At 32.7% G+C, this 22,849-nt stretch overlaps 1 protein-coding gene across 6 annotated transcripts; it reads right to left on the bottom strand.

Moving 5' to 3' along the window:
* Window positions 1-1,322: 1,322 nt before the first annotated feature.
* Window positions 1,323-21,827, bottom strand: LOC116350561 (synapse-associated protein of 47 kDa). 6 transcript variants are annotated; one of them, XM_031782371.1, is made up of 9 exons: window positions 21,702-21,827; window positions 16,707-16,962; window positions 16,350-16,604; window positions 10,577-10,656; window positions 8,427-8,527; window positions 8,194-8,331; window positions 7,866-8,109; window positions 7,466-7,642; window positions 1,323-2,017 (listed from the first exon to the last, which is right to left on the bottom strand). In XM_031782371.1, the coding sequence occupies exons 2-9, from the start codon at window positions 16,889-16,891 to the stop codon at window positions 1,860-1,862; spliced, it is 1,338 nt and encodes a 445-aa protein (XP_031638231.1). In that variant the 5' UTR covers window positions 16,892-16,962; window positions 21,702-21,827; the 3' UTR covers window positions 1,323-1,859. The 6 variants fall into 6 exon arrangements, with proteins under 6 accessions (XP_031638231.1, XP_031638233.1, XP_031638234.1 ...); XM_031782373.1 differs by having other exon boundaries at window positions 16,707-16,950; window positions 21,702-21,815; XM_031782374.1 differs by lacking the exon at window positions 21,702-21,827 and adding an exon at window positions 20,728-21,089 and having other exon boundaries at window positions 16,359-16,604.
* Between the last annotated feature and the right edge of the window lie 1,022 nt (window positions 21,828-22,849).

Genomic DNA, 22,849 nt, shown 5'->3' with positions numbered 1-22,849 from the left:
TAACTTTTTCAAATTAAAATAGGCAGTAACAAATATAAAAGATAACATTCAGGTCAATAATCAATTGTTCCTTTCTAAAAATGTGATTTGTTCATGAATTTTCAAAGATGGGAAAAAATCAAAACTCAAGAGATTTTTATGGCTAAAAAAAGGTCATATTTATATGTTTTATATAATGCTGAAAAATGTCATATTAATACATGTCGTCGATGAATCAAATTTTTTGCATAGTCGGCTTAAGTAGCATTCGCATAGGTGACTACTTCGAGTTTTGATACTCTTTACACGCTTTATAGGCTCGTTCGATTTTTTCGTGCGCCAGATCAATTCTTCGCATATGTTCGGTAATTTGTCGCTTTCTTTCTTCATATTTTCGCCCAACGTCGTCTAATATTAGCCACTCATCTTCAAGTTCTTGCTTTATTTTAGCAGCTTCTTGTTTCAACCGATCGACTTCTTGATCCATTTCAACTGTTATATTTATTAAACATACATTTCGTAAAACATATATCTGAATGAAAGTGTGCAATTAGATTGATTTACCTGATTACAGTTTTTATCAATTTCCAAAGTAAACCACAAAACTAGATAAATATTAATACTAGATTTTTATTGTTGACCAATTAATTCGAAGATTTTTTGAATTTTAAGGAAAAATACGCAATGTTACTTTCGTAATATAAGACTTTTAGTTACTGATGACTTGATAGGGACTTATTTAATGCAAATACAGTCTAAAATGATGAAGTTTGATTCTGAAAACATATTTAATCTGCTTGATCGTGCACTTTATGGGGTCTATATTTATCAGATAAACTAATTAAATAAACGATTTATTAATTTAAACAATTATTTGACGTTATTAACATTGCAAATTTCAATTCAGCCATTTTAGCGAATCGTTCAGCGATACGAGTCTTGTATACAAATTTCTTTTGAGTCGTGAGTTAAAATTAAGTTTGAAGTTGAAACTGATAATTCGTTTATTAGTAAGAAAATCGTATAGTCAATGATTGAAATTCATATTTTTAACTGCTTTATTTAAATATACGTATAAATATTTTGATTGAAATGAAATTTAAATTATCGGCAAAATATCAATTTTGTTTGAAAACTTAAATCAATCAAAGAACCTCAATCAAGGTAAAGAACGATTAAGAACTTACATGATCCGAATCATCTCGATTACTACACCATTCTGTACTGTTTCGTTTTTTTCTTTGTTTTCTCGTAAAAAACTAAACTTTTTCTTAGAAAACAAAAAAATCAGTAAATTTTCTCACCAAGTCAAAACATATCCGCTGAATGAATAAGAAACAATGTTGGATATTTACCGCAAATAATGCTTTTGTTTATTGATTTTTATTGAATTTCCTTTTATAATTACAATATAATTTGTCACTTATGCGCTGTCGGTTGGACTCGACTGTTGCATATTTTGGTTTTGAATTCAAAATTTTATTTTTTTTTTTCTTAGTCACAAATAAGTACAATTTTAGTTTGAAATTTATTTGTTTGTTACTCTATGTATATTCTTGATTGATTTCATTCATTCTCACTCTCTCGATCTTCGTCATCCGCTTGTTACACATTTCAAATGAAGTGAATTTGCATGGATTTTCGGTGAAGATTTCGATCATTAAACGTTGCTACATAAATAAAATGGCCTCAAAGAACAAATTGTTTAAAATTTCAAAATTAAAATCGCTAACAGAGATATACATAATATACATAAAGAGAAAAAAGTCCACTAATTTTGCAAAATTCCGTCGAAACCTACAAATATAATGCGAACAATTTATTTTAAAATAAACGTTACTTAAACAAAAGACGAGGATTTTTTAATTCAATGTTTTTTTTTATTTAAGATCTTCTTCGTCTTCATCGTCGAGTAATCCGTCAGCGTCTTTTTCCCAGTCATCGCCTTGGTTTGCATCGTCGGCATTAGATGCCCCACCATTGTCAACCAATTCAAATTCCTGCAATTCATTGTCCAACTCTTTTTCCCATTGTTCCTCTGTAAACATGTTTTTTTTTTGTACATTTGAAAATAAATAATAATATCTTGAATAAATTCTATGATGGATCTGTGTGTGGTATGATATAATAAGCTGCCCTCACTCATATAATAATAGAAGCAAAACTTGTATTTTTCTTTAATTCTCGCATTGAATCGACTGTTTAAAGCGATAGCTTCAAAAATTGTTTTTCTTTTTTTTTTTTTTTGCCAAATAGCGGGTTGGATGCGTAACGTAGCCAAACTTCATTCTACTACACGAAAACGAAACATCAACAAGTCAATTTAAAAAATGAAATGAAAAAAATCCTCAATTTCACAAATATTCAGTATCCAATTGACGAGCGGACAAAAATTACATGTTGTGCGTTTTCGTTCTCTTGAAGATTTCTACGAAACTTATTGACTTTTTTTATGTTGTTTGTTTCAAAGAAATATAGAGCTACAATAGTGTATAAAATCGCATTAAGTGGCAGTGTTTTCGATTTCGTCTTCGAAATCGATATCAGGAAAACGGGAAGGGTGTTCTATTTGTTTGTTTTTTCTTCTTCGTTTTTTTTTTTCTCAAAAAAAGGTAGGCCATATAGTCATGGATGTATAATAAATTTGTATAGTTAGATTTCGGATTCTTATCGCTCCATCCCGCTATCTGAACAGAAGAAAGAAAATACATCTCAAAGTGAAAGAGATTGAATGTATGGAATATGTAACAAGTAGTGTTGCGAATGGATTCGGTTCTCGATTCAATCAGATGTGAAGCAAACATTGTGTACACATCATTTCGAAAGAAAGAGAGAGTGGCGTTCTCGCTAAGTATGATTAAAATGTCATTTGATAGTGTTTTTGGGTGATGTTGTTTTTTTTTTGTCTTATATCAGCCACATGGAAACGATTCGATTGTCCAAGTAGCAACAAAGTGAACAAAAACCTAGAATGGTACCTGATGAATAATTTTTCACAATTGTGTATGTGTGTGTGTGTGTGTGTTTTTTGTGATTGATTTCCACTTGTATTCCCTATTCACATTTTCGAATTTACTAAATCTTATTTCAACTCACTGAATAGTTTGAATGTCATTTAAAATTTTTCCGATTACAATGTTCATTTATTGTTTGCATGTTGCATTCACTTTTTTTTGTATAATATATATTATGATGTATATTTGTATATAAATTTCATCTTCAAATTTTTTTTGTTATCTTCATTAAATGCACATTTAGATTAACTAGTAGTCTGTGTTTTTTTTTGTTAAATTTTCAATTTGTATTGATTTGCTCTATTCTCTCCCTTTTGCCACAAAAAAATGTCTTAGCACATTTTCTTCATCGCATTTCTGTCGTTCTCTTTAAATACATTTTACTTTGGATTTTCTACGTAATTTTTTCTTTATCTTACAAACCACAATCACTCGTTCACAATTTAAACGTGTTTTGTTTTATTATTATGTTTTTTTTTTTTTGTTAATTTTATTTTTAGTCAGAGAAGGCCCACAATTCACATCCGTGATACGAGACATCAGAATGGCGACACAGAACGCAGAAAACGAAAATTATGACGAAATTAAAAATGTTCAGGCAAAATTCCTGTATTTGTTTTATGTCAAACACACACAAAAGAAACGGAAGAAACAACAAACCGAAAATGTAGCGTTCGATTCGCCATTTGATGGTTCTAGTGGGATGTCGTTTAAAGGAGGTGTCTAAAGTAAATATATACATATGGAAAAAGAGCCGAATAAATGAATTTCGAGATAGCATGTATTAGAAATGTTCCAGCATTTCAATGTGTTTGTTAGGTGCTCAAAATGTGTCTGGAAATGTACATGTACTGTCGGTCAGTGCCATCTTAAAATGAAATTGGACAAATGTGAATATCGTCCCGTCGAAACTGAACAATCATTCGGTTGAGAAATCAAAACATTCACGGTCATCGTTCATTCAACAAACATTCTCAACACACATAAGCACGCATACGTACACAATATATTGCAATGGTTTACATAGAGAAAGCGACATTTGAAAAGTTAGAAACATTAACAAAGGGGCACCAAAAAATTAACACACAGAAACGTAGAAATAGCGAGACAAAGACAAAAATATTTGATAAAGTTTGATAGAATTCAATAGATATATGTTCACATTTTTTCTGTTCACTTTGTATTTTCTTAATTTTCTTGAATAAATATCTATCTGAGTAACGTATTTTTTTTTTATTCAAAGATATTTCTTTTTTTTCACTAGGTTTTATAAATTTCAATTGTAATTATAATATATATAGCTGTGGCTTTGTTTAGGTTTGTTTTTTCTTCGTTCTTCTTCTTCTTTTTTAAAATACAATGAATAATAATAAATGGTAATGTTCAGTTGGATAATAGAGTTGTTTTTTGGGTATGATTTTGAAGGTTTTTTTTTTCTTTTGAGAATACAACATGATTTTGCACACAAAAATGAGAAAAAGAGAACATTTAGCTGATATTTTGTTTAAACATTTCGATGGCAAATAAAAAAAAGACAACATTCAGCGATTAGAATTTGTTCACTTTTCTTCGACAAGATAAATTCTTATAATCCACTTTCTAATGTCAAAAGTATTAATTGTTATTGGTTTAAAAATGCGTTTGTATTTATAATTCTGTGCTAATGAAAAATTGGTTGTTCGCCAACTTTCCATCGTGTCTGTCTGCCTTTTATCTCTAGTTTGCACATTTTCCAGGGTTAATTATAGACATTATTTAGCACAAAAATTTTCAGTTTTAAATTTATTTCACTGAATGAACGTAAATGATGCATGTTAATTTTGAGCGTGATTCCAATTTATTGCCGTTACAGTAATTACCAACGAATTTTCCAAAAGTCGAAACATGAGCAGAGAACTTTTTGGTTTTTTTTTACACATTTACGAAAAATATTAAATTAGCTCTCAAAATGAAGACGAAACTGAACAGTGTCATTTATTAAAGGCTCTGCATGTGAGTGTTTCTTCTTTTATATCTCATTTATTCTATGTTTTTGAATCAATATAGTAAATTATAGTAATTTCTTTTAAAGACTAGTCCTATACTCTCAATTACAAGTAAAATTTCTTTTCAAAAGTAATATTAAAGATTGTTGAATAGTGGTGGGGGGGTGAGGGATTTGGTTCAGCAAGAACAGTTAATTTGATAACGTGGAATTGGTTTGGAATGGAATTTTTCTCGGTTTTCCCTTTCCTTCATGAATCAATAACAAGTGCAATGGAAAAATTATATCGGGTATATGGTCTCAGACTCTTTTTCAACACCAATTAACACGCGGGTGAAGTTCTTTTTTTCTTCTTGGGAAATTGAAGTGTCCAACGTCAAATATTAGATATAACAATCACAACGTGTAATTTTTTTTTTGTATGTTTAAACAATTAAAATGTTGATCGATTGATCGAAACGTAAACATCACTTATCAACAATCTAAACGAACGAGAAATAAAAAACAAACATTCAAATTGTTTTTAGGCTTGGTTTGCGCAAAAAAGCTACTATTTTATGCTGGAATGCACTGAAAAATTGCTTTCATTGATTTATATATTTATAAAGAAAGTGCGAGCGCGCAATTGATGCAAAAGATCTCATTGTATATAATTTCATTATTATTGCCTACAAATGTTGTTGTTTTTACTTTTTTTTATGCTTTTGGTTACGTGTGTGTTTTAGTTACATGTGTTCATTTATATCTCAAGATTGATTTTATTTTACAAAATAAATTTTATGAACTTGTCTCTTTCTCCATACAAATGAAAATAATCTTCCTAATAATCCGGTTTTACAATTTGACCGATAAAATGTCGGCGCTTCTTCAATTCATTCTGATTTTATGCCATTTTCTTTAGTCTTCTAAAAATACGGATACAATGTCCACTTTTGACGATAATTCAAATAGAATTGCTTAATTATTTTTGTGATTATTCATTTAAATTAATTATTTTTTGGTTGGTATTTTTTTCTCTGTTTTATTGTTGTTTGTAATTACAATATTTATGGTTTTTGGTTTTGGTTTATTCAAATTGATTCTGTAGCTTCAATTAATTTAGAGATTCTGGACGGTGCATATTATTTATAAGAGATGGGTTGGCCATTTGAAAATGCGATTGCAAGAACGAGAAAGAGAAAATAGAAAAAAGGGGAAAAACATATTGATTAGTTCGGTTGATGTTGTTTTTTTATTTGTTGTTGCATGGAGTGATGAACTGGAGTGAAATCAATTTGTGATTCAATGGTTTCGAATTTTATGAAAACTATTTGCACTTACTACGGTTTTATACACATTAATTTTTTTTTTCTTTTTTTTTTACAAAATGTCTCTATATTTTCTCTAGAAACTAAACTACACATTTGCCAAAAAAAATAACAATTCCAGAAACAGAATAAAAACATAACCAATAGTGGAATATCAAACAGGAAAGCTGATGAATTAAAACAGAAAATGAAAACAATATTTTTTGTGGCCGATAAATAAAGTGTTTTTTTTTACATTGAGTTGAAAGCAATATACGTCCCAATTTGCATGAGTACTTGATTTTCATTATGACAAAAAAATCCATACACGTGAGGGCATTTATAGATGACATTGATTTTAATGAATAAAAAGTGCTTTAGGAATACTTCAGATCAACATTCACTTTGATGACAAAATGAAAAAAATGAACCACAATATAATCACTTGATTTTATTGAGTGGTTTGACAACGGTTTCGACTTCTCTTTTTTTGTGGTGCTGTGCATGGATTTCAACAAGGAGTCAAGGCGAACATGTGCGTCAATCCATTTTATAGGGGAGCCATTTTTTGTTCGGCTCAATAGTAACATACATGTTTGCTACATTAGCCACATAAAGATAATTGACGAATTCCATTAATATTTCATCAATTAATTTTAGTATAAGCTTGAGTGGACAGCAAAAGTCGAAAGATATGTCTTCGATCCGATAAACATTGACAAAATCATGCAACAACAAACAGGCTTTTAAAAAAAATGATTGAAAAATAAATAAAGTGCGCTGAGTCCGAGCAAACAGAAAATAAACTTCGAAATAAGATTAACTATAAAATCGAAATAACAGAAACTTAGTAAAGTGAGATAAATCCTTATAAAACTCGATCAACAGAGAAAACTTAAAAGTGTTTTATGAATTTATCTTGAACGACTTGGGGTGGCTAATGCATTCTGAGTAATAAAAACACGGAAATGCGCCATTGATCCAATTCAACAGCATCATCGCAGCAAGTATAGACCTTGAATAAGTTTGAAGAATCGATAAATATGCGGTTACGCTTTTATAAAAATCAGAGAGAAAGAGAGCGAGAGAGTCTTTATTACGAAATTGGAGAACGAGAACATACCAAACACAGATGCATCTGCACCAATTTTATTCGTTTGTTGAATTGAACTTTCATGGAAATCCTTATCGTTGAATCTTACCATCATTTTTGTTTGATTGATTTGTTAACGAATCGATTCCCAAAAGTTTCATGCCAGCTTTGACTTCGTCCAAGTCCTTGTCAGTGGTTTGGAATGCATCAGATACGAATTCACTTTCTACAGCGCTTTTTGATTGCTTATTTAAAGGTTTTGCACTATTCTCTTCAGATTTATTTGCTTTATACGTGAGAATTTAAAGTGTCGCCGTCGTACCATTACGATATGAAATTAAAAATTAAAAATAGAAAACAAATCAACTAATTTAACAAAAAAAAGAACTGAAAAATAAATGCTCAGCGCAACAAACATATAAAATGAATGTGATTATCGGGCTATAAATTTGTTACATACGACAGTGGCATATTTTTTGTATCAGGCACATGTGTAAGGAATTACTTACCTTCATTTTCACTTCCTTGTGCGCCTAATGTTCCCAGATCGGATGCTTGACAAATTAGTGATACACGATAAAAGTAATTTCGCCAAAATTGTTCTTCGGTGATAATTTTCGGTACCAAATCAAAGCGCATTTTCTCTAATTGCGTGTCTTCGGCCATAATGGCAACGGCTGTTGGATATGACAAATCGTAATTGAATTCAAAATCTACTCCAGATGGTGGTGCACGAACGAAATTCCGACGGTCCTGTATGCATAACACAACAAAACGTAAATGGTCAAATTCGAAATCGAACCCGATTAATAATAGTCAGCCATTGCCGATAATTACCGATGATAATCCAAAAATTTCTTCTTTGACTTTTTCCTCATTTTGATGTCCAGCCCAAGGAACGACTCCGCTTTGAATGCCGCCTTGTTGACTCTTAATGAATTCTTCTTGTTCCTTGTTGAATTCGCCGAGTATGTTCTATCAAAGGTATTTCAAAAGATAAATAGTTTTCTTCGGTTGAATGGATTCTTTAAAAAAAAAAAAAAGAAAAAGGTATGGCTATAACAACATACATTATCTTTAACTGTTTCCTTGATTTTAGAGCTCGCTTTGTTAACAGCCGAGTACAAGAACGATCCAAAGTTCTTTGCGCCTTGTGTAACTTTCGTTGTGACTATTGTGAGAGAAAGAATGAGAATGAAAAAGAAAATCCATGAGAAAAGAAATCCGGTTTTCCATTTCAGCCAATTGTAATTGTGAATTTCCGTCTCAGTATTTATACGTATATTGGAATGGCAAAATTTTATGGCGCCAGACATTTTTTTTCCCTTTACGACCATTGAAAGTCGATTTGTAAACAATAAACGGATACAAGTCACAAAAACCATTCATAAATAATAACATAAACAAAGGGGGTAATCTGGGATGAAGAAAGAAGAATGTCATAAATTCCGATTAATATTTTAATGTGTACTTTGCGCGCATAATTTGCTTCAAATCATAATTTCTACATTGCTTATAAGTCGGATTATTGCGCTGCGTTTTCTTGGTGACATAATTCGCAGCATAATAAAAAAAAACAGCACTTGTCGTTTATTGTGCCTTGGTGGCGCACATTCCACGCTGCCATTTGATTCGTGTTCAAACTGGCAAATATAATTTTGATTTATTTTTATGCACTTTGCCCTCCGTCATTGTTCAGCATGAGTGAACAGATTCTTATGTGAGACTATTTTCGTGTTGCACACGAGTCTCAAGTGTGATGCCAGTTAATATATGAGCAGCTCTTCAATAACAAAAAGAACGAAAATGAGGTCGGGTGCGAAGTATTTCCTTTTCGACGGTGATAATACGAACCCGCAATTATGTCCTGTAAATGAAATGTAAGTGTGCTACAAAACTCTGGGAATTGCATTACACTCGAACTATTTTTCGATCTAAAAATTTACAACGTTGCTACGTTGACGTCAAAGGTAGTTTTGAATCCGTGTTTCGCTTGAAATGCGCAGAGAAAAAAATGTGGCGGGTATATGACCGTTTAAAAAATATTTTACGTCAGATCGCATTTGACACATGAACGTGGAAAGGTTGCAAGTGCTGATATCGCTATAAATGTTTGACTTGTGCAACAATACTCTTGGGTTTTTATCGAAATTTCCTATTCATTGTTAATTTTTCTCGCTTTATTTCACTAACTCTCTTCAGTAACGCTACATTCAATATGACGAACATTTAAGTCTTATGTGTACACGATTTTTGGGGTAACGATTCAGAAAAAAACAAATGGAAATAAAATGCTCTGACAGTAATTTAGGAGCACGTTGTAAGCAATGTGGATAACGTTTATACCATGGTGGCTTGACTGAACAAAATTGGATATTACGTATAATTTTTTTATATGATAGCTGTGTGCACAAGCATCAAGCAAACACAAAAATAGCTGCTACTTTGTAACAATATGGATGACAATCCAACATCCATTGAACAGAATAGAATAGACGCCAGTGCGCAAAGGGCATCTGCTGTTGTAAAATCCGTTGTTTATGCTGTGCCATTCTAATACATAAAGCAATATATGAAAAGCACGCATGGAAATAAATAAATAAATGTTGTCATTTTAGAAACGCTTTTTTTCTCTCCCAAGGAATGTTCACTGTTTCTTTCATTTTATAAATCTCTAGATCTTATCCTCGGATTGTGTTACATGGTTTGCAATGACGACAAGCGGCTCAAGTATGCATTTGTTGCATAATTAAAAGGAGAAAATGGATCAAATTAAACAAATGTCGTTTTACTGGACAATCTCTGCTGTATTGTGTGTGTGTGCCTTGCTTGAAGGTGACTCCAATGTTGATGTAAATATAAATTTGCAAAATCCATTCTCTGGACGACATTGCAATAAAAAGAGAGTGAGTTAGATTCCGTTTGCATCTCAAGTTCAATAGAATTCATCAAGGGAGATTAATAGGTTTCCTCACGGATGCGACGAGTGTACAATACTTTCGATATCATGCGATAACATTTCCTCTGCTTTATTTTCCATTCTATTGTACACCGATTATGTCGATTTTCTAAAACGATTGATGATCTAAGCGCATTCAACAATCGCTCTGCGACTGAATGTTTGTCACAATGAACGATTTATTAAATGCATTTTACAAACACTTCAGGTGTCAGCACGCTTTTCCTATTCTATTCAATATTAAGTAAATAAATCAATTACCGATGCCAACTTGTCCGCCCTTCTCATCGGTTGGTGTTCCTGGGCCGCTCGCTGGACGAGAATCTGCGCCTTCGGTAGCACTGTTTTTTTTTTTACATAAAAATAGAAAGAGCCAAAAGATATGGTTTTGTTTGATTTTTTAGAACGTTATTTCGATTCTAAAATTTAACACCTGCACAAATTTCACCAAAGGGAATAATAGAGGTTGAAAAAAAGAACGAAATAAAAATATATATATAGAAAAATGAGATTTGGTTCGCAAAAATATGGAAAAGCATACAAAAAAGGTTTAGTAAAGGCTTTGAGAAAGATAAATGATTCACATAAAATCCGTAAACTGTTGAATGGTCAAAGTGGTTTGTTTTCACTTTGTGTACGGTAAATTTGCGGTATTTTACATGAATTCAAAAGCGTTAAAAATGCGAAAGAAGTTGATAAAAAATGTATGAAGAAAATGTAGTGTTTTATTGGATTTTCCATCGTATTAGCATTGAAACTACCATGAATTTCAATAATGCACATTTCCATGAAAGATGCTCTTGTAACAAAAACTGCATATTAGATTTCAACAAGAATGGGTTTCAATCTATATGGTATAACAAGAATTCTATTTTTTTAAAACTAGAGAAGCTAGTGAAAAAATATACTATAATATAAAAGTCATCTATTTGGATTGGATTGAACGGATGATGTTATGTCGAATATGCATTGCTACGGCATCCGATAAAAGATTTATATTATGGCAAATGTTGAAGAGTTTCTATCTCAATAACAAGTGATTTGAATGGCCAGCATAAATGACAAAACAGCTATGTTGTCTGTCCCGATTGATTGAAAGGGAGATGATTGTAATGAATATTCAAACATGTTATACAAAGTGCATGATGTGGAACCGAAAAGCACAAAATCCATACTGAAATGTGAAATGATGAAAATGGCGGAAGGGAATGATTCTTATTTGTTACGAAGAAATGAATGTTATTTGTTATCAGAGCTTTTGCGAACCGAGCGAGAAGATAATTTGAGAGGAAGAAGAGAAATTTAAACCAAAAAATACCATAGCAAAGAGAAAACAAAACAAATTACGTGTTGTTGTTACTGGGGGGAAATAGCTACGACGACACACAAAAAAAAAACATTGAATTCTTTGAAGAGAAACAAAAAAAAATAACACCAATAAACTTATGAACGAGATTGATTATGGGCCATACAAAAAATGAAGGATTTTTTTTTGCTTTTTTTTAATTCATAACGGTTCGACATCGAATTAAATCGATTTCGTTTGAATTGTTAAATGATTCGATTTATGTGCTATTTTCAATTGGTTTTTGCTAAAGATGATGCGTTCTGTCTGATTTTTTTTAAATATTGTGTGTGATTGTTATAGTGAATGTGTATTGGTAGTGATTTCCCTCTATCTACATTTTTTTTTCGTGTGTAACTCATATGAAATTGGCTGTTGTGTAATCGGAAATGAATAAACGAAAATAAAGTAAATAAAAAATATTGTGACATAATTAAAACCAAACATAAAGCGAACAATATAAACAAACAGTGGAATTGTCGATTTTTAATGAGCATTTTTTCCAGGCTACAGTGATGGAAATATGATATTTCTTTTTGAAAGCGATGCCACGCTCGTGTGTGTGTGTGTGCTTTTTTGTGTGGGAATCTTTGATGATTCAACTGATTATTTTGCTTGATGAAAATGTTCATCATTAGTAACATATGAGAATGGAAAGTTCGTATCATTTTTCTCCAGATAATTCTATATCGATTTTTCTTTTTTTTAAAACCCGTTGACATATTTTCAAAATTGTAATCGGGCGTCCCAAGATAAATAGTGGGATTTAATATCTGTGGGGGTGCCAAATATTTAGATATAAACGTAACCATGAGCGAAAATTATATATTTCGAAAACATGAGCGAAAAATCTTGTCGCCAGCGACAGCGTCTTTCATTCAAATAAATATTGATCAAGATAAATTTCGAGGGAGTGGCTTTACATATTTTCAACATGCCATTATCATCTGACGAAACGTGTGAACAAATTCGATTTGCATATTTTAAGCCAAATCATACCGCACAACTTGAACAATTCATTTTTGGACTACCTCGTCATATTTCGGTGACAGTTTTATTTAACAAAAAAAAATGCCAAAAGGATTAATAAAGTTTTGCGCAGAATTCATTTTCGTGGTGGGATTAGATTTGAGAAAGTATTCAACATAATTTGAATATTTAAGCTCAAATTACGGCTAAAAATTTGTTGTGAAAATTACAAATGTTCATTTAAATGCTTAGGTTCGATCAACAATGATCAACGTCCATAGTTATCCCTTTTGAAATGTGATTCGGTAATTTCGTGCTTTTAAAATGGCTTTCATTTCTCAAGTGACGTCACACCTTTTACTTGAAATGCAGTTCATGTAGTTTCTTGTAATAATTTTTTATGATACCATTGTCGGGCGACTAAAACTTTTTGTATTTATTTGAACGATGAACATTATGCGAAACGGTAATTACCTCAGAAAGATTAGTCCATGAATATATGGAGAATTAAAATGTTGGCTTTTAATCCTCTTTACTTCATTTCATTTTACTTGAAACGTTTAAAAGACTTCGATATCTTTCGCTTCACTCTCATTTCATAGTCAATACGAATAGTCTTGTGTAAGCTTAAAAGTTAATAATATTTATAGGCTCTTTTCATTTAATGAAATAATCTTTTGCGTGAGATTTTAACCCTGCGTATGAATTCGTTTATGTCGGAAAAATCCGTACAACGCAAACAATCAATTTCAAGCAATGAAACTTTCCGGTAATATCATCGAATATAAATGAATGAAAATATCGAAACGACATCGATTCCGTGAAGGAAAAGACGTAAGCAAGTGGGGGTGCTCCAGATGAGACCAGCACGCAACTGGCATTGGATGGCATGATTGATGATTGTGATGATGGCTGGTTCAGTGCGTGCGGGTTCTTATTATTTCAATAAACGTTTTCTTACATTGCAATAAAAACGGCGAAAACGAAAACAAAACCCGAATGATAATAAATTTATGACCAAGCGCGCGCGAACAGGCCAACGAAGCCACGATATTCAACACAAATTCGTAATAAATAAAGTATTATGGTAAGTAGTTGGATTGTTTTTTTTCGATTTGCTTCTTCGAAATAGCTTCGTGCTTTCGTGTATTGCTATATTCATGTCTTGCAGCATTGTATATACTCTGTTCCGTCTTTCTATCGATTCATTTCCTTCTGTTATCACTCAAATCTAAATAACTTTCAACATTTCAAACACAATCTACGCGAAAAACTTTGTGGTTTTTATTGTATTTTCATTGCTGCTGTTGTAAATTACATTCTTCAAAAGTTTTTGAATGCGTCCAGAAGACGAACAAAAAAAAGCAAAGGAACGGGAAATACGCGGATAATGATGAACGACGTCTGTATTCCAAGTAAAAAAAGCTTTCAATAGCTGGAAGCCACCAACGCAACAGTATTTTTTTCTTGCTCTGCTTCCAAGTGATTTGCCAATTTCTTCGGAGCATCGCGTCCGTTCGTCCTGTTTGGTATCTCATACTCTCGCTTCATTTGTGCGCTCAACTACACAATGTAAACAAATGAATGTGCTACATTCCCTCGGATGCTGATTGTTTGCAGCAAATAACATCTTATTGTTGTAATTTATGTGTGTGCGATCTATATTTGATCAATCAATATCCATATATATATTTGGAGAGTCCAACAAATGTTGTCAATTCAGGATTCTAAAAATGGATTCGGTATCGCTTTTCAATTTCTATAGCAACGAATGAAAAAGATCGATTACCAGCGCTCAGAATTAGAATTGATTTTCATAAAAATACACTTTTCCATTTCCAGAACTTGAGTGCAATGCTCGCCAAAAAGAAATTAGATTTGCAAATGTGCCAGTTTATGTAAAAAAAAACTTTCTGCATAAAAACATTGTTGCTAATACGCTTCACATGGCATGATGATGTAGATGAAATTGTAGTATGTTTCATTTATTATGAAATTATTGTTGAGATGCTTTTGACCGAATTCGATTTCTGCTTGATTAAATTGAAAATGTGGATATTGTGCATCCAGATGCAGCAGCTCAAGTTTGAGAATGTTTGAAAACAAAGCTATTTGGACAATGCACCAATTTTGTGCCACTAAATGAAATTGTAATCTCTGTGTTAAGGCACATCTCCCGTCATTTTACATTCCACTTACCTTGATGTGCGGCACATCTCAAAATGTAGACGTTTCATTTCAACTAAACCCAATTTATATCGCTTGATTATACTTTTATAATGGAATGCAAACAAAGTGTCTAGCATCAAGATATTATCTAGAGAATTTTCCATGGAAAATTATGAAAATTTATGTAAACTCTAATTTGTTATTTACAACAATGTGTTTTTTTTGCATAGCCACAGAAATTTATCACTGACATAAATTCGCATCGGTCCTTTCCAATGGGAGGAAATGACAGCAAATTTTAAAATTGGCGCGCTGTTTAGTTTCGATTTGAGTTGTGAAATTACATTGACGTCCCCTTTGAAATTCGGGGCGCCACCGTCGGCTCAAAGAGACTTGAAGTCTTCACATCCTCCCATTGGTCCTTTCTTTTAAATTATCGCTTCTCGTTTTGTGACTTGATGAAAACCAACAATTTTGAATTTTGTTGCCGAGATTTGCTTATGGCTGAAGTTTTTTCTTTTGCGACGAAAATAAATTAATGCTTCACAATCAACTGTGACTTGGGTTTGGGCATTGTTTTCAAAGAAAATTAAATTGAGCACCAAAAAAAAAAAATGATTCTGTCAAAATTTATTATAACGCCGGTGAATCCAATTTTTTTTCATTCCATCATTGAATTTTAACGGAGGGTGGACCATAAGTGATATTAATTATTTTTTACCGACGCCAATTGGCCCCATTTTCCTCTCCTTTTCACACTTGCGCTTGATTAATATAAAACGACATAAATTGAACTGTTGACTAAATGAACACACAAAATTGAAATCGTATAAAGGAGCTAGTATAAAGTGAAATAGAATAAATTAAATCTAGAAAACATATCATAAAAACTGTCAATTTAAACCAAACAAATCTAAAATAAACTTCAAATGCTCACTATCCGAGTCAAACGAACGTAACAAAATCGATATAACTGACTAAAGGTTTTATGTGAATATATAAAGTCGATTGTATGCTGTGTTATGTTTATATTCAAAATTGCCCTAATATATGGAAAGTTTTTCGCTTTTTGCTCAACTTTCACTGGAACAAAAACATGGTATGCAGAGAAATGGAATCGAAGTGAGGCCAATGCATAGAAATGTTAAGAACAATACTGGCACAAAATCAAACAAAATGAATGACAAAAAAAAAAATAAGAGAAGAATGAACTGTTCAGAACGAATGCGGAATCGGAAATAAAACAAAGCAATAATATGCTAAATTTACATACAAATGCTTTGCTTGCTTTGAAATTCAATCAAACGGAAAAATGGACATAATCAAAATGTATATTATAATTTTATAACTTGTATAGTATAAATATAAATTGTATTTTATTTTGTGGTTGTGTATTCTAGTGTATATGATGTGTGTGTGTGAATCTCTAGATATTGAAAATCTTTATACAAGACAATTGAATTTGAAACGCATTCCAAAATATTCGCTTCGAATCAAAGTGAAAAAGTGGAGAAAAAAAATCGCTTTCATTTATTTGCAAGGCCCACATACCTGATATACCTAGATCGATCCTCATCATCATCACCAGCACCAGTTGCGTTTTCAACATTTTCAGCGGCCTCAACCGCCCCCTCGGCATCAGCACTTGTGCTATTCTTTTTCAAACCGGGAATGTTTGGCATATTTGGCAAACCAACAGTTGGAAGTGTTACGTTTGGCATTGCAGGCATAGACATCGTGGGCATTGCGGGCAACCAACCGCTCACTTTCGATTGTACATTTGAAAATACGCCAGCTTTGGTTGGGCTACAAATAAAACAACAATCACAACAATGTGTTTCAATTGTAAATGTTTGAATGCATTTAAATTCGCGATAAAATAAAATCAATATGCAAATTGTTACGCACCTGATTGCTGCGGCTTCACCTTCTTCACCAACAGGAACATTTTCGAATGAATGTTCGCCAGCATCGGCGGCGATTTCACTTTGCACCGGGTCGACATTCTCTTGTGCAGCTGGATCTCCACCTTCGTTTTCACCTTTCACGGCACCCATCCATGAACTCACTTGATTCGTTAATCCAGAAAACATGCTTGTCGTTTACTATTACTGTTGTGATGCTGTGTACTGCTTTAAAATTCTTCGTTATCCTGTCAATTAATCTGAAAAGTTAATTTAAATGAAAAATAGCCAATCAAACTAACTTTTTCTATCTTTTGTTAAATATTTGTTTTAAATTGTTCATTAAATGTGAACTAAGCAACATTGTGTGCACACTCATCAACACTAATCCTTGTTCAAGTCATTCAAGTATGACTTGCAAGGAAAATAATAAGCATTAAAGTTGCACCAGAGGGAGAGAAAAAAAAACAAATGATTGCAATATGTATAATGTCCCAGCTGGAATCCAGATGTCAACAAAACGAAGCCTTTTAAAAGGATATAACTGTTTGCCAGTCGCTTTATATCTGCATCAATTTTCTGATGGCAATTAACGCGAGAGAAACTAATATACAATTGCAACATGAATTCAGAATATTGTGGCGTGAAAAGCGAGCGTAAACAAAATTTTCTCACATTTTCTGTATCCGCCCGACCACATTGAATTGCTCATCAACGGTTGGGATCCGTTCTATCTCGAACAGTACATGGAAAATTGGTTAACCCAATTTTTCTCATTATTTACCGTTTATGGAGGCTTTATATTTTCTTTCTTTTGTGCTTTTTTTATCGGTAAAGCGTGAGTGTGGTATTTTAAGCTTTGTTGTTGTTTTCCAAAAATGTGTGAACGTGTATTCCCAACATTTATTATTCAACAACAATCCATGGGCGAATAAGTAATTTCAAGCACGCAGACACATAGACACTCTCAATAGATAGAGTGAGTTGTATGCTGCACAGTTCACACTTCATTATTGCGTGTTTATGTGAAATTCTCTCTCAGTTAATGCTGTTGAAAAGAAATTATTTATTATTGAATATGGTTTATGCGAAGTTCACCGAAAGAGCATGGAAACATGCATTTGCGAAATGGCATAAGAATGATAACAGCAGAACTGTGCGAAAAAAAATATTCGGATTAATTCAAGTAAGAATTCCGTCATTATCACCGTTTGACGTCGCTGATGAGATGAACAACGATGCAAAAGAATGGATTGACTTCTGAAGAATGGGTCAAATTGGGTGTGTGCCGATACATTTGCAAGTAATTTTCACTAATTAAAATGGTGCTAAATTCGCATGTAAACCCTTTCATTTTTGGATGCTTTTACCATAAGATGGATTTATGTGATTGACATTTTCTTTTTCTTTAAATTTCAGCGTCTGTAGTTTGAAGTCGTTAATTGATTTGAAAAAGGCTTATAAAATTTAATTAAAATTTATCGCAACAGAAATTGGCTAAAACTTTGGCACCGTATTTATTTCCCAAAGTGAACTCATAAAATTGCGAATTAAGTGTTTACAGCGCACACAGTTTCCATTCAAAGTGCTTTTATCGAAGATTTTACGAGGCTATAAAAAAATTGAAAGGACCTTCAAAGCCGATGGATTACTCTCAATGTTTGAGTTGAAAACGATTCTGAAAATTCAGCAGAAATTCAATACATACTTTGGCACATACGATTTAAGCCGAAAAACGAGACAAAACACGAATTGAATGAGTTAATCAAATGAAATGCCCGACGAATAATTTAGTGCACGCAATGAAATGTTTAGATATCAAATTCAGCAACATCTGTGAGCCAAGTTTTGACCCCAAAGCCGTTCTTATAACGAACAATCGAAAACAATGGACGACCAACCGTTTTGAATGATGGGCACACAATTTCTATGGTGTTATACAGTTAAATCCAATTCCATATTGCGTTGCAGATGTATAAAACACTTATCACTTGCTGTCGTTTCAATTTGCACATCGTATGGCCAACTGAGTGGTTCGGAGGTGGCTGCAAAGGCACATGAACAATGGCATTCTGAAACGGAATTTATCCATTTGTTTGTTAAAACTAGCAAAGAATATATGCCCGCAGCTAGAGTTTTGCATCGATTTTCGTTGATGCGACATACGTATATGTGGAGAGAAAATCTCTGTGTCTCTTCGTATCCAGCTTGGTTAACTCGGTTGGTTACTTGCTGGTTGTTTGCATGCGTGGGTGTTTATTTGATTTTTCATTTCAATTTTTGTTGTTGTTGGTACTCTTTCATCTGAATTTCCACAGACTCGAAGACAACGATGTTAAGACTCCACAATGTTATAATCATTTCAAATACAGACAAAGTATACATGCATAAGAGCTACCACAACATCAAGGCTACTGTACAGTACCATTGTCGATTCCATTGTGACAATGTGCCTTGCGGCAAATATACACACCACAATATTCACATACACACCCACACACACGCACACATACATGAGTCAGTGTGAAAAGCTTCATTCGAACTGAAATGTGTATGCACGTGCATAAATGGAAAATAGAGGAATGGGATCGATGGAAACATAAACGCTTCTATCGAAAATGGAAATTTGATGTTTATGCTTTGAATGACTATGGGTCTACACACTTTTACAACTCAATACTGTGTATATGTCATGCATAGCGACGTGGAGTCGACGTCAGATGAAGAAAAAAAAGTCAATAGTTGATAGCATTCGTGGATAATGGCACATAGGGCGCATTTCCATTACAAAAATGTTCGACTTCAACGTATGCTTGTGTGTGCATTTGGTTTGGTCGTGTGTGTATGTTCCGATGTGTTTGTGTGTGTTGCTATACAAATATATGAATTATTTGATGTTGATTGTATGCGCTTGTGGAGTGTTCAACCAACGAAAGGAAAATGTTGAATGTGTAACATTGAGAAAATACGACAATGTGAAAATAGATGAAGCAGCAGTTGAAAGATGAATAAAAAAATCATCGCATCAACGCAAATTCAACTACAATACGACAAATTTTCAACGTGTTCTTTTTGAATTGTGCTGTGACATGAGCGAGTACTTGATGCTAAGTGTATCCGTGAGGTCACACAATTTCTTCGGTTTTGTGCATTTTAAATCTGATAAGATTTCCCTTTTGCACAATATGCTCTGCATACACGATTCCAACATCGATTTAACGATACAGATAAACAACATTCACCACAATTCAATTTAATTTAAATTGTCCTCTCAATGACTTTTAACCAAAAACCAAAATGCACCACCTTAAATGCAAAATTCAACATCCAAACTGAGCGACACACAAATTTCAAGTCAAGGACTAATTAATTTGAAATTTTTCATGTATTAACCCTTTGCCCAAACATTGATTCCGATACAATTGAAATCACAAAAACCAATCACTGTCAATCATCATCGAAAATGAATTAACAATTAGTAGCAAAATTTAATTAAATTGACCGAGAACAAAAATATGAAATAAACCATAATGAAATTCAATTGTTGTCGATTTGTCAGCAAAATGTTCATTTGGTTGATGGTCAAACACGGTCACATATTATCCATAAAATTACGTCACACAAAAAAATGCATGAAACCAAAAAATTATTGCAATATCGTACGGTAGGAGTTAGCATAGGGAAAAAATATGTGTAAAAGGGAACAAGGCTACAAGGTGCGAGTCGAGATTTAAATAATATTTCGATTTTTGTTTCCTTTTTTTTGTTCAGCACACAACACATATTTTCACTCGACAAATAAATTAACTGTACTATGCAGTACTGCAATTATTCATTAGTATCTTTATTTTTTTAAACTCTGTTAATTGTTAAATACTCATTTTAAGACGATAATTGATATGACTTCCAACACTTTTCTCCTCATATGGGGGGAAAAAGTTTTCAAAATCACTGAATAGCACGACAAATAAGTCTAAATACAAATATGTTTTTTTTCTTGTTCAAATATTTGCTGCGTAGCTTACGTTTTTTTTCTTATCCAATTAGATTCAAAGTGATGATGATGATGAGATATTCGCCCTTGGCGTTTATTCACGTTTAAACTGATTCAAAAAAGAATTTTTTACTCTTTTTTTAACACTTTAGGAAATGAATCCGTGTCCGTTCGACTTGAATGAGAGTGCGTTGCGTGGTGAATGAAAAAGGAAGCTCGTTAAATGAAATGAAAGTATTTTTTTTTCTTGGTTGAAATTGTTATTGACTGTGTGGAGAATCGTTCCGTGGTGTCGAACTAAAAACGCTGAAAGCTTATGGAAAAAGCAATCGAAACTGACTGGCGCTGTCAAAGTACAAGTTGAAAATTCCTTCAGAAGGTTGTAATTGCTGTTTATTGGCAAAAAGGAAGGATGAAAAATGTGGAAAAATCGTTTTTGCTATTGGAGTTTTGGTGTGCGCGCATCCACACACACACACACACACATATACATATAATACATATACAGGCGCCAACACAAATACACGCACACATCCACTACAAGAATATCTGCGGATAAATTGAATCTATGACTGTTTTGTAACATGCGCACCACTACGATTCTCCAACGTTTTAAAGCTTGCTTTGTGTTTTGCAAGAAATTGTCATGCAATCGATGCAAGTTGAATTTGATTTGTATGGGCTTTGTTACAATCGAAATGAAGTACCAACATGTAAAAAAAACAAGCACTTTTTTGCATTTTTCGATCGTCAATGCATGTTATCAATGTTTTTTGGGGAAATTGATTGATGAAAACAGATGATATCAATTTGGAAAACATACCAAATCAAATAATGTCTGATAATCAAAATCATGTAATATTCTTTTGTTACGACGCAATATTAAATCAAATAATTCACCAGCTGAATTATCTAAACAAAAGATCTACGTGGTATTGTTTAACAACGAAATTAAATCCATCTGCTATGAATCTTATCAATTACCAGAATAATCAATAAATTTACCTGTTACAATTGAATTTAATAATTAGCACACTCAATCATCCAAAAATTACTGGAAATACGAGGGATACCACAAAAGCTACGTTTTAGATTACTGTTTATTTACAATGTGTTGTTTTTTTGCCACTTTGTTGGATTGCATTGAACTGTCAGTTGTTACATTTGTGCGCCCACCACCAGAGGTCGCTAACTATAAATTTCGATGGTGCTGAAATTGCACATTTCAAATCAAAGACATTGAATATTTCAATCGGTTCGAACTTCAACTAGCAGTGTTTGATGTCTCATTCAAATCGAATATTTTTGTAAGTTAATACATAGAAAATACCATGTAAAAATTACAAATAAAATTGTGTTAAATTATAAATGTTTGACAATCATTTTGATTTGATTCCATTTGATCGAAGGCCTGCATCTCTTTTCGTTCTAGTTTTCATTGCAAATTTCTTTGTCAAACAATTGCAAACAAATGAACTGTGTGAAATATTGCTGAAACATTGTTAAAATAAATATTTAATGTTTTGTATAATTGAAGCTCGAGAAAATGTTTTTGTTTTAAAATTCTTTATTGCAGTTTACGAAGAGTGTGACCAAAAAACGACAAAATACGTTTATATATATTTTGTTTACAGAATAGTCAGTGAATTGAGATTTGGATACGAGATATTGTTAGAGAGCCCAGTGGAAAATTCCACTGCAATTATTGAGTTCACGCAAAGCCAAAAAAGAAAGAGTATTGTATACGCATCGTGCATAAGGTACCATTCGCTGTGTCTGTTCCTGCGGGAAGTTCGGCAAAAGAAGATTATCCGAACAAAGAACCATATACAGACTGAAACCATCAACTGTATAAACAAATAAAAATACAGAAATACACAGCCAAAATCAATTTGTTTTGTATTCGTTTTTGTCTAGAATGTGATGTACGATTGGTGTGTGTTTCTTTTTTCGGTGTGCAAGCAACAGACCAAGTAATTCATCGGTGGTGATGCGTACGCATGCATGTTATCCCATCATATGATTCGACTTTGAATGTGTGAGTATGAAGTATTCGTTGTAGATTTTGACGTATAGAGCACTGTCATACGTGCGATCTCTTTCGTCGATTTCCATATCATTTGTCTCACCGTCACCCGAACGTCAAACGGCCA

This window comes from Contarinia nasturtii, unplaced genomic scaffold (genome assembly GCF_009176525.2).
Source record: "Contarinia nasturtii isolate CC-2019 unplaced genomic scaffold, AAFC_CNas_1.1 Cnas_scaffold_4311, whole genome shotgun sequence".
Classification (NCBI taxonomy): domain Eukaryota; kingdom Metazoa; phylum Arthropoda; class Insecta; order Diptera; family Cecidomyiidae; genus Contarinia; species Contarinia nasturtii.
Note: the sequence above shows the minus strand (reverse complement) of the source record. Positions and strands in the feature narration are given on the sequence as shown.